This window comes from Miscanthus floridulus, chromosome 9 (genome assembly GCF_019320115.1).
Source record: "Miscanthus floridulus cultivar M001 chromosome 9, ASM1932011v1, whole genome shotgun sequence".
NCBI classification, from domain to species: Eukaryota; Viridiplantae; Streptophyta; class Magnoliopsida; order Poales; family Poaceae; genus Miscanthus; species Miscanthus floridulus.
Genome location: NC_089588.1, coordinates 5,367,885 through 5,379,179, shown reverse-complemented (window position 1 = coordinate 5,379,179; position 11,295 = coordinate 5,367,885). Strand labels below are relative to the sequence as shown.

Sequence of the window (11,295 nt, the reverse complement as noted above, 5' to 3'; positions counted from 1 at the left end):
GAAACTGCTGCTACAGCTTAGTATCACTTGATGTTCCTTAATTCTCTGGTTCGAATCGTTCTCTCTTGTAGTTGTAGCTAGCAACTACTAGTCTGTAGTCAGAGGAAAAAAAACTAACATGATAGGTTGCTTGCTGTCAGCAGGCATTTCCTAGCTAGTGCTACACTATGATCTGTAGCTTCAATCTGCTTGCTATTGGCAGATTGAGATCAATTTGTGCATGGTATTCATTTTTCATCATTGGGCACCCAACTTTTAAGACAAAGTATATTTCCAGCTCCAGCCTCTACACCAACTTGGTAAGTTACTTTTAAGACAAAGGTTTCCAGCTCCAGCCTCTACACCAACTTGGTAAGTTGCAGTGCAGGGCCATTAATAAATTCAGAAACATCTTTAAGAAAAAACTCAACAAATCTAAATAGATTGTGTGTGTTGTCATGCATAGACGCCAAATTGATTCATCTCAACTTGTCTAAATCACCATTCCTTGTCCAAACTAGTCCTTGTGTAAGAACCAAGTGAAGGAAATCAGCAATTTTAGACCCAAACAAGAAGGTATATAATAAGAAGAAGAATAAAATAAGAATCAACAATTTTAAACAGCATGGAAAATATTTGCAGTTCAGATCATATCCATGAGACTATGACCAGTAAGTTCTACAACTGTTTTAGCCCTAAAATTGTTCTACCAGTTGGCAACTCTTAAGCACCAGTTTTCCCAAGTCACTTTCTTCTGCCTCGGGGGATCAATGCAGACGGGAACAAAAACAAAGTCTAACTACTTCACATAACTAGGAAGAGTGAAAACTCCTCAGACAAAAGAAGGAATAGCTATACATCACAAAAGATGCATGCCTATTCTACAATCTTCTAATTCGTAGCCATTGGCCCTGCCTCGCTTGCAGGACCAGCCACGCTTAAGCTCGATACTCGGTGAATACTGTTTAATGTACAAAGTTAACACAAGGTGCAGCCTTTAAGCCCATGAATGCCATAGCCACCATTGGAATCACTGTCGTTGGGCAGACGGAGATTGCTGCACCTGCACAGGCAGAAAGAACCCCATGCCTGATGATTGAAAGAATCCAGCTGATGTTGGTGATTGCTGTGGCGCCTGAGACTGCTGCTGCTGCTGGGGCTGGGGCTGACTCTGAGCTGGTGGAAGTGGAGGTGGAGGAGGTGGCCCACTTGGTCCCGGAAAACCTGCCGGCAGAATGTTGGTCAATGGAGGCGGAAATGGCATAGAGCCAGCCATCATCCCGAAAGGTCCTCCCATCCCAATCATTCCTCCAGTATTTTGACCAAATTGTTGCAGGTGCGGTGGCAATAGAGAAGGCAATGGCGGTGGAGGTGGTGGGAATGGGCCTGGAGTTGGTGGATGCGTGCCTCCAAGAGAAGTAGGCACTGCTCCAATCTGTTGTTGCACCTGTGGCGCTTGCCCAAAAAAGGGAGGTGCACCCATGTCAGCAGCCTGCCCTGAATTCTCAAGCCTAGGCCTCTTATCAATCTGGAAACCTGGTGGTCCTCCAGAGAATTCTCCAGAAGGCGATCCACCATTTATGGAAGCAGCTTGCTCAGCAGCAAAAGATGACAAAATGGAGGTCAGCACCTGCACAGGTGCTGACAAAGATGCAAGCTTATCTGCCATAGCTGCTGCCGTTCTCTTGGACTCATCACCCACTGCACTGACTGTAGGGGGAAGTGAAGTTGCAGGATTCAGTGGTTGTGACTGGGGAGGTGTCGATCTTACTCCTGAACCCTGCATTATAGCCAAAGTTTGCTCTGGTGGAGTAATCATGAGCGGACTAGAAGTAGATTGTGTAACGCTTGTAACAAGGGCATGGCCCAGTTGTTCTCTAAGTTGGATGACACGTTGGGCCTCTGCTTGAGCAACCTGTTTTGATAATTAGATCAGAGATTAGCAAGACGACATGTTACAATCATAAAATGGCTAAAGCATGACTGCAGTTGCATAAAAGATATCAATATAAAAAACAGTGATATCTACCAATATTAAAGAAAGTTAATTGTGACCTCACAGATAACTTTCAACAAGTTAATTGAAGAGCAGCAACAAGCAATAAGGCTGTTTATATCAAACTCATGATGTTGAACATTTCATGCTATATATAGGCACAACAAATTTTCAGTGAACGCTAAGGCTGTTTATATCAAATATATATAAATGAAAGGAACTTCATGAGACTACAAAAAAGAAACATGCAGAAGGAAAAAAAGAGGCCAGGAGGGGGATCAGGGAAAACGCAAAACCACTTGAACATATATAATAATCTTTGCCCTCCAAAAGTGTCTCAAGATTTATGTGAAGAAAAAATAGGTAGAAGACACGATTTCCGTCAGTCTCGATAAGGATGCTATTGGGTAAACATTACCCACACAAGCATGCACACACTATTTGATAGGGTACAGAGTAATAACTGCAAGAAGGCAGTTGGTAGACCATATCTTATTTAAGCCAGGCCTAGTTTGAGCTAATTTAATAAGATTTGAGCTGCTAGATTGATAGGTTATCTTTTGTTAGTTAGAAAGCTATCTCGTGATTGATTTGTTTTCTAGTGTGAGCCACCGAGCGCCAGTTGTGGACCACGGCAGGGGCTCGAGGGCTTTCCCTCTTGTCAGCCCATCTCCCAGGCGATTAGTCTTTGGGTCTGTGTGGGTAGCCTTGCAGCCAGCTTAGGTGCGCTTGTGCTTTGGCTGCAGTAGCGTGTGTTGTGTGAGTGAGCGAGTTGTGTTTGGGTGGGTCTTGTAAGTGTTAGGTTCTTATACCCTTTTTCTTCTTAATACAATGAGACGCAGCTCTCCTGCATTTTTCGAGAAAAAAGGAAGGGAGGTATACCCTCCCAGTACGTACAGCCCTGATTAGAGCCCTAGTTTCAATAGTCAGGAGGATCAGCACTGTAAAATGCCTCCCAATAATTGATCAAGTAAGAATTAGCAATCTGCCTTCCCAGTCCCTTCTCAATCCTGCCTCACTGGGTGGGGTGGTAGCTAAACACAACTGTGGGGCACAGCTCTATTAAAACTAAACACCAAGTTCTCTAACACACTAACACACGCTACAGCTATCTCCTGCAACTGGATCATTCTACCAATCTACAAACCCACTAGAATATAGGGTGCGGGGACAGTAACACACACTTGCCCATCATTTACCCATGCCCACACAGTTCATTACAAAATTAATATTCCCCACTATAAATCTAGCAAGAATGCACGACCCGCGTACGAACAGGCGGACAGTCGTGGAAGATGGAATCGAGGCTGCATGTGCTGCAGGGACGCGCTGAAGAGACGGAGAAAATCCAGCAGACCGAGGAAGCAGGCAGCCGCAATGAACCGGACGAGAGAACCCCTGTGGCAAATCATGCAGACAACGAGCTGCACAGACTGAGGGGACGCATGCCAGCGCTGATTTCCACGTGGGGGCGGACAAGCAACAAGTTGTGCGACAGCAAATTCGACAAAGAATGACAGCAGTGGTCACATGGGGTGAAAACAAAATCATCTAGGGCAGATCGAGAGGAAACCTAACCCTAGTTTGGCTCTGTAGTCTGTACCATGACATGAATAGAACTTGTATTCACTATGATTTATGAGAGCTCTAGGCCCAAATATATGTAGGTACATGTATTAGCAAACTATGTTGCACGGATATGTCGCTGGTCCCTCGTATCGCGTATCGGATACGTACCCGATATGGATACGCCGCTGATACGTGTCAGAGGAGTATCTGTTTTTTTTCGCGAATATTGGATATGTGGTCTGATACGTATCTTCGTCGCCGATACAGCCCAGCCCAACAAAAGTGCCTTATCCTGTCCCCGACACCCTAGCCTCCCGATTCCCGCACGCCTCGCGCCGCAACCCCGCGCCTCGTGCAGCATCCCCGTGCGCCGGCCGCCGGCCACCAGCGACGAGCCTCCGTCCCCGCTCGCCGGCCGCCAGCGACGAGTTTCCGCCCCTGCGACGTGCCCCCACCCCTCGCGCCGCATCCTATGCACGCATCCCCAGTCCCCACGTGCACCACCCTGGGGAGCACCCACCAGTCCGCTACAGATGCGGCTAGCTCCCGCGATGCGGGGGGAGATGCAGGGAAGAGGACGATTCAGCACTCAGCAGCAAAGCTAGCTTCCGCCGATCTCCCATGAGTACACTCCCTTTTCATTCTTGATGTACTCTACTTCTCTACTTGTTGCTTGCATCCAGTAGATGGCCTCTCCAAATTTCAGCAGTGCTGGCGCAACCGTGCAAGTGCTAGTGCTAGTCAGCTAGTCCTAGCATAGGATCCACTGGCCACAACCATAACAGACACAATCCTGTTCCTGACTTCCTGTTTTAGTAATTGCGCAGTATAGTTGGACTTGGATCTCCTGTGAAAACTAAGAAACCTACAAGGTGATCTGGTGATGTATCATACATGATTGTATGTACTATAAACTAATAATTAGTGATTACTCAATTTACACTTTCACAATTTTAATTTGCATTATTATTTATTTTATTAAAAATAGTAAAACTTATCCGCGTATTAGGTTTACTGAGAAATTGCCGTATCTGCATATCCGTATCCTTCTGATACCGATACGCATATCCGTATTCGTGCTGCATAGTTAGCAAATATGCACAAAACTCCCTTATACAATGAGGAGGTACAAAGAGTTAGAATACATCTAACATTCAGTATACTTGGCTCACGTTCACACCATAGATTTCTACAAGATCAATTAAAACACATCAGACATGATTAAATACTATAGAGGATCTTTGCGGAGATTGGAGGGACTAAATGCACAAGTAGGCTCCATGAACATGAAGAAAATGAATGACATCTAAAAGTACTTGGAATTTCAACCTTGTGTTGACACCATAAATTTTCATAGCTCAAATGAAACTTGTGGGAGATAATCCTGAACTGCTTTGTGCTGGCTGGACCAACCGCACAGGTGGGCGCACTTGCAACGCAGGGACTATGGATAATAATAAAGTTTATTCTCTAGTTGTAGGTCTACCCATATCCACTAGTAGTACCCGCAACTGTGGCTATGCATGGATAGGTAAGATTTTGATGGAATTAGGTTCCCCACACCCCAACAAAACCGAAAACATCTGAGTGCACAGGATAGTTCAGACCCAAATGCATGTAACAGCACACAAAAAAAAAAACTGTCTTTAACATAAGGCACACTAAGTTGTTATGAATTATGATCACGGACATATATGTGCTGCCACATACCCAGCAACCACAATTGGTCAGCCTTCCATTGCAAAGGAAAATTATGCTAGAGTGGTAGAGTATTTAATCATGCTAGAGCTTCCCTGTAACATGTGCATGTTCTGCCTCTATTTCTAATTATTTTATCACACAACGCATCTTGAACATGTGGGTGCATTGATCAATATGATGCCATAGTTTTATAATTATGTCCATATCATGGGACATCTTAGGCAGTACTAAGATAAAAGAATGGTATCCACTCTCCACTGTCCAGAATTCTAAAATAGATTAAAAGAGTAAATGGGACAAGATAGATAAGCATCATAGTGAGGATGTGATTTTGCAAGGAATAACAACAGATGAAAAGGACAACATGCAGTAAGATATAAAGAAGAATTCTTACTTGCAATTGACCGCGAAGAACTACTGACTTCGACTCCTGTTATAAAGAAGAAAAACATATAGTTCTGAACAGCACAAGGTATGTAATTGAGATAGAACGTTGGGAAGATAATGAAAAGGCTCAAAACCTGTTCGCTGAGACCTTGTTTCAATTGATTGATCAGGGATACCCTTGCCATATCTACACTTTCGAGTTGTTCGATGCACTGTTTTAGGGTCATTTCCTGTTCTTGCAGGTCAGAGATCAATGACGATGCTGGCTGATTACCTTATGAAGAAACATAGAGGATTAAAATAGCAGAACACATCAGAATGTAGTCAAACTTTCTTCAACAGCACATCACAACTTTGAATAACTAGTGAGCAAGCAAAATCCTTACCGCTGATGCTAGCATCATTAATATCTTTATTTATCCTCTCCAAAAGGCCCACAGTAGTCTTACATTTGTTTAAAGCTGTGTCTTCGTCAAAATGTTGATCAAGCACTGATTGGTATGCAGACACAATTTTTTCAGGCATCCCGCCAACAGTGAGTTTCTACAGTGAAAGTCAACAATAAGGTGGTGCTCTCATATCCAATTCAATGTCAGAAGTCAGATCCACCCAAGATAATAAGCAACTTACTTTTACTATTGTACCGGAATCCTTCCGTGCAGCTTTGGAATTTGAAGTGGGATTAGAGCTAGGATTTAAACTATTCCCATTGTTAGGAGGGTTGTCACCAAGAATGTCATTTTTCATACTTTCAATACGGGTCCCAAAAACTTTACGATCATCCCAGATTAATATCTGTAGTTCCAAAAAAGAATAACAAGATAGAAACATTTAGCTTACCTAGTACTTATTTTGGACATGCAATAAAAGATGACGTAAAAATTCCATCAGTTATTCCACAATTAATCTAGTCACACTATAAAGGGCGTACCCAGTGCAGAGAGCTCCCGCTCTGTGCGGGGTCTGGGGAAGGGTGTCAGTGGCAAGCCTTACCCTCGCCTGTGCAATGCGAGGAGACTGCGACTCGAACCTGGGACCTTCCGGTCACAGGCGGTAAGACTCTACCGCTTGCACCAGGCCCGCCCTTCTAATCTAGTCACACTATGACTAGGAATTTTCCGTACAGAGTATTGATGAAGATAAAGCAAACTATGACTATGATCATGTCTTAAAAAACATCAAAGCAAACAAATACCTGGAATTAAGATAAGTGTACTGGGGGAGTAATAAGGATAGTTGCATAACTAAAGCAGCAAAAGCATATGAATCCAATAGACTGCTATAACAAATAAACTAAGGATGGTCATTGATCCAATGGTACTATAGTAGCATGATGGTACAGATATAAAGCAGCAAAAGCATATGACTCCAATAGTTTGCTATAACAAATAAACTTAGGATGGTCATTGATCCAATGGTACTATAGTAGCATGATGGTACAGATCCTCCTGCATTATTAGACAAGGTTCTAGGACAACTCTAGAATAAAGTTGCTTCTCAAATGCGAAGAATTAATCACGTAACAGTGAAAAAAGATTAAACTTACCAATCTCGCCACCTGCTTCTTCCCTTCTTCTCCCCCCTTTTCATAGACATGCTTCATTGATCTAGGTAAAACCCTCCAGAATTCATCCACATAGTCTGCTCCCTTACGTTTGCTGTTTTGCAGGATATCATTTGATAGATATAGGAATGATATTTTCTTATCCTCCCTTGCAATAGTAAACTGCTTTTCCCATGTGTCCACAACCCTTTTGGCCCTCTTGCGGTGAAAAATGCACCATTGTGAAAGTGCTGCATAAGAATTAAGGAACATAAAAAGAAAAACCACAAATGCAATCTCTAGATGCAAACTTACATATAAAAAAAAGACAAAATTCTGATAAAAATTAACATCATTAACAGACAGCAAGTGTGGAAATAAATAGACAAGGTGGTTATTTACTACTTGAGAAACCTGGACTAAATCAAACTATATAGTAGAAAGACATACTTAAAGCACACAAGATATATAAACCACAAAATTGAGACCACCACCATTAAGAAAAAGGGGAACACAGTTCCTATGTCAATACAGGTTCCATCTTTGTAAAATGAAAAGTTCCTACCATGCAGGCTCCCACTAAAAGGTGGTCAACAGTTTCAGTCATCTCTTCCTGATTTGATAGTGTAATTATATTACATCTCTAGAAATAGAACATGTCTTGAGGCCAAAAAAAAAGAGCAGCATTGCTCAATAAACCTACAGGTTTAGACATTTAGTGGTGGACATCAAATTAAGCTGAGTGTAAGCATGGAAAGTTAATGAGGGGTGAGATCATTTGGTTCTATAGGGTAGGAATGGTTAGTATGTCATACAGCAATATACAAAGTTCAAGAAGGCGCTAGGCGCTCTCTAGGCGGTGACCCATAGCCTAGCACCTAGGCGGACCTAGGCGAGCCTAGGCATTTTAAGGCGTTTTCCTAGGCGATAGCTAATACATGCATAAATACTTAAAAGAAAAAGAAAAATTAGCAGATCAATGGTGGAGAAAGAAGAGAAGGCCCAATAACGGCCCAAGTCTCCCAAGTCTGGTCCAAGTCTTATCCCCTCCCCTCCCAGCCTCTATTCCCGTCTCTCTCCCTCCCAGCCTCTGCTCGCGCTCGCCCGTCGCTCGCCCACGCCGCCGCCATCGCCCCGACGTCGCCTCCTTCCCCACCGGTCGTCGCCGCCCCCGCCGACATTACCTCCTTCCCCCACCGCCGCCTGACGTCCGAGCCGCCCCCACTCGTCCCTGCTTTGGCGGATCTGCCCCGCCGCCACCGCCTGACGCCGCCTCTTCCCCCACCGGCCGCCGCTTGCCTCACCTTAGCTCCTCCCCCATCGTCTCCCGACCTCCGCGCCGCCCCGACACGTCCCTGCCTTGGCGGATCTGGCCGCCTTTCGCTTGGCAACAGTTGGGCAGCCGCCTAGGTACCCGCCTACCACCCTAGGCGAGGCGGTACCCCGTCACCCAGCGCGTAAGCGCGCCCAGGCGACCGCCTAGCTTCGCCTTTTTGAACATTGGCAATATATGCAGAAGTATATCTCACAGTAACTTGAGTAGAGATGGAGTTGTATATAACAACATACAGCACGGATTCCTCACACAGAAGCAAGCACAATGATATTAAAATAATCATATGATTCTCCTTTTTTATCAATTAATAGAGACTGACATGCGACATGCCTTACTTCAAACTCCAAAAGTAGGGCTTGCAGGATTTGTTTATATAGATTAATAAGGAGTTAAGGGTGTAGAACATGTCTTCACTTCACTGGTTAGTTGGCTCAAAATGAAGATATATGGCCATGATGTAGAAGGTGATGTAGTTTCAGTGCAATAATATGCTAGAACAATTTAGTTTGAACATGGAACAGGTAAAAAAACTACAAAAGAACATCAGAATACCATAAAGTGCAAGCAGCAAACCAAAAGCAAAAAACAGGCTTACTAGGTACTACCATATTAGTGCATAAATAACAGCAAGAGACATCTCTTGCTTGTTGAGATATATATTTCTGTTATCCTGTCTAGTTTACCATATTAAGTGAGCAGAACAATTATGTGCCACATCCTTCACTAGGAGCTAAAGTTTAGCCATGTCGTTCTTACTTGTAAACTAGTTTGCAATTATACTCTAGTGACAGCTAATAGATGCAATGTGTAGTCTTAGGAATTCATGTTATCATTTTCCATTTCACAAAGGGAACAGCCTGAAAAGACAATGAAATTTAGGAATTCATGTTATCATTTTCCATTTCACAAAGGGGACAGCCTCAAAGACAATGAAATTCATCTTTATAGAGAAATGGAAACCAAGCATTGGCAGTAAAGACAACAAAAACAAAGCCATTTAGTCCCCATAAAGTTGGGGCAGGCCAGAGTTGAAACCCAACAAGAGCCACAAATAAAGAAGTAAAAAGAAAAGGGGCATTAATGACGATAGTAACAGTAACTGTACTAATCACAAGAGGGGATGGTAGCCTATGTCATCTTTCCAGCGGTGCAGTGCTGGTTTCTACGCACTTATGTCCAAGTGCAGCACAAAGCTGACTCGAAATCCAAGACTTCTACCGTGGTTGATTTGCATTTACAATAGGAGAACTATCTTATTCAAATAAACTGCACGAGAAAGACTCTAGAATCAAGAGAACTGTCAGGAAGTAGAGTAATATAAATCATACTGTAATACTGATACACTACACAAGCGGATTTGCAATTCCTATATTTGTGCACCTCCAAACTAACAACACAATAAGCACTGTGCGGAACAGAACAATACAGCTATACTTAGATCTCCTAGCCAGTTGTACTCACAGACATTGCAATTTACAAGTTAGGGCTTTACTTAATCAAGAGAATATGAAACAGACAGCAAACACCAGGCTACCAAATTTGCTAGCGTGCAGTAAAGTAAACACGGAAGAAAGGATACTTTGAATGCTAGTGGCTGAGTTGTTGAGCCTGTTGAGCTTATCAATCAGCCTCTGCTCGCTGAAGGAGCCGCCGCTGCCGCCACCGCCGGCCCCGCCGCCGTCTCCCGTTTCCGCGTCTACATCCGCCTTCGCGCCCGCCATCACGAAGCCTCTAACTAATCCGGCTCCCTCGCGGATACGCCACCAAATCCCTAGAGAAATCTGCACTCCTGCGAAAGCAAGATCGAGCTAATTTTGCGCATAAAAATTCGGAAAAAAATATCCAGAAAAAAAAACAGAAATCTCGGGATTGTGGTGGGAGATTGGAACTCGGAGTTCTAGGGGGGGAGATGCATACCTGGGTAGCGAGTTCCCGAGCTTGAGCTTGCCGCCGCGGACGAGGCGAAGAGGGGGGTGGAAGGAGAAGGACCGAAGGAGGGGGACGAAGAGCCAAATCCAATCCTTATCCGACTCGCGTGCGACGGCACTGCTAGCTACGCACGGCGCGGCGTCTTCCGCGGCGAGGATAGGGAAGGGCGGCGGGCGCACGGGGCGGATGGGAGAAGGGCGCAGCGGCGCGGCGGCGTGCTGGTGGTTTTGGTGGGGTGGCTGTGTTTTTCTCTCTCTGCTGGTTTCCCCCCACCCTTTTCTTTTCCAGCGTATTTTGCGCGTGACGAGACTGAGAAAAAGGGTAAGAATTATATATATATATATATATATATATATATATATATATATATATATATATATATATATATATATATATATATATATAATTATTTTGGCAGGCCTTCTTTATTTTGTGGATTATCTGTCGCTAGAGGATTGACTGTACTAGACTTAGACTGTATCCTATAGACTTTATATATATTGTAGAAGGAGTATCATTCTTATTTTCGAGAAAGTCAGAATATCTTAATATTTAAGATACAGAGCAGATATCATTAACTAATCGTTGAATATGTTTTTACACCTACGGTTTGACATCGTTTGAGCTAAATATGACGGAAGTGGCGTGAAAGGCAAAAAAAAAAAAAAAAGTTTAGAGCAGTGGCACTTGTAAGAACTCAACTTTTTTAATGGCTTATGGATAATTATCAACCTTTATAATAGCACACAGGTAAAAATCTCATTTATATTTAGTTGCTTGATTGAAGAGACCTATATGCAGTCTAATGCATTATTCATTCTTCTGCTTGCATCCACTAAAACACTAGGTTTGAAT

The 11,295-nt window shown here is 43.5% G+C and overlaps 1 protein-coding gene across 2 annotated transcripts; it reads right to left on the bottom strand.

Annotated features, from left to right (window-relative positions):
- Positions 1-553: 553 nt before the first annotated feature.
- LOC136483332 (uncharacterized) lies at positions 554-10,732 on the bottom strand. 2 transcript variants are annotated; one of them, XM_066480354.1, is made up of 8 exons: positions 10,429-10,732; positions 10,091-10,319; positions 7,179-7,426; positions 6,263-6,427; positions 6,019-6,175; positions 5,767-5,906; positions 5,640-5,675; positions 554-1,894 (listed from the first exon to the last, which is right to left on the bottom strand). In XM_066480354.1, exons 2-8 carry the CDS (start codon positions 10,230-10,232, stop codon positions 1,010-1,012), a joined length of 1,773 nt encoding a protein of 590 aa, XP_066336451.1. In that variant the 5' UTR covers positions 10,233-10,319; positions 10,429-10,732; the 3' UTR covers positions 554-1,009. The 2 variants fall into 2 exon arrangements, with proteins under 2 accessions (XP_066336451.1, XP_066336450.1); XM_066480353.1 differs by having other exon boundaries at positions 555-1,894; positions 10,091-10,300.
- Positions 10,733-11,295: the final 563 nt, after the last annotated feature.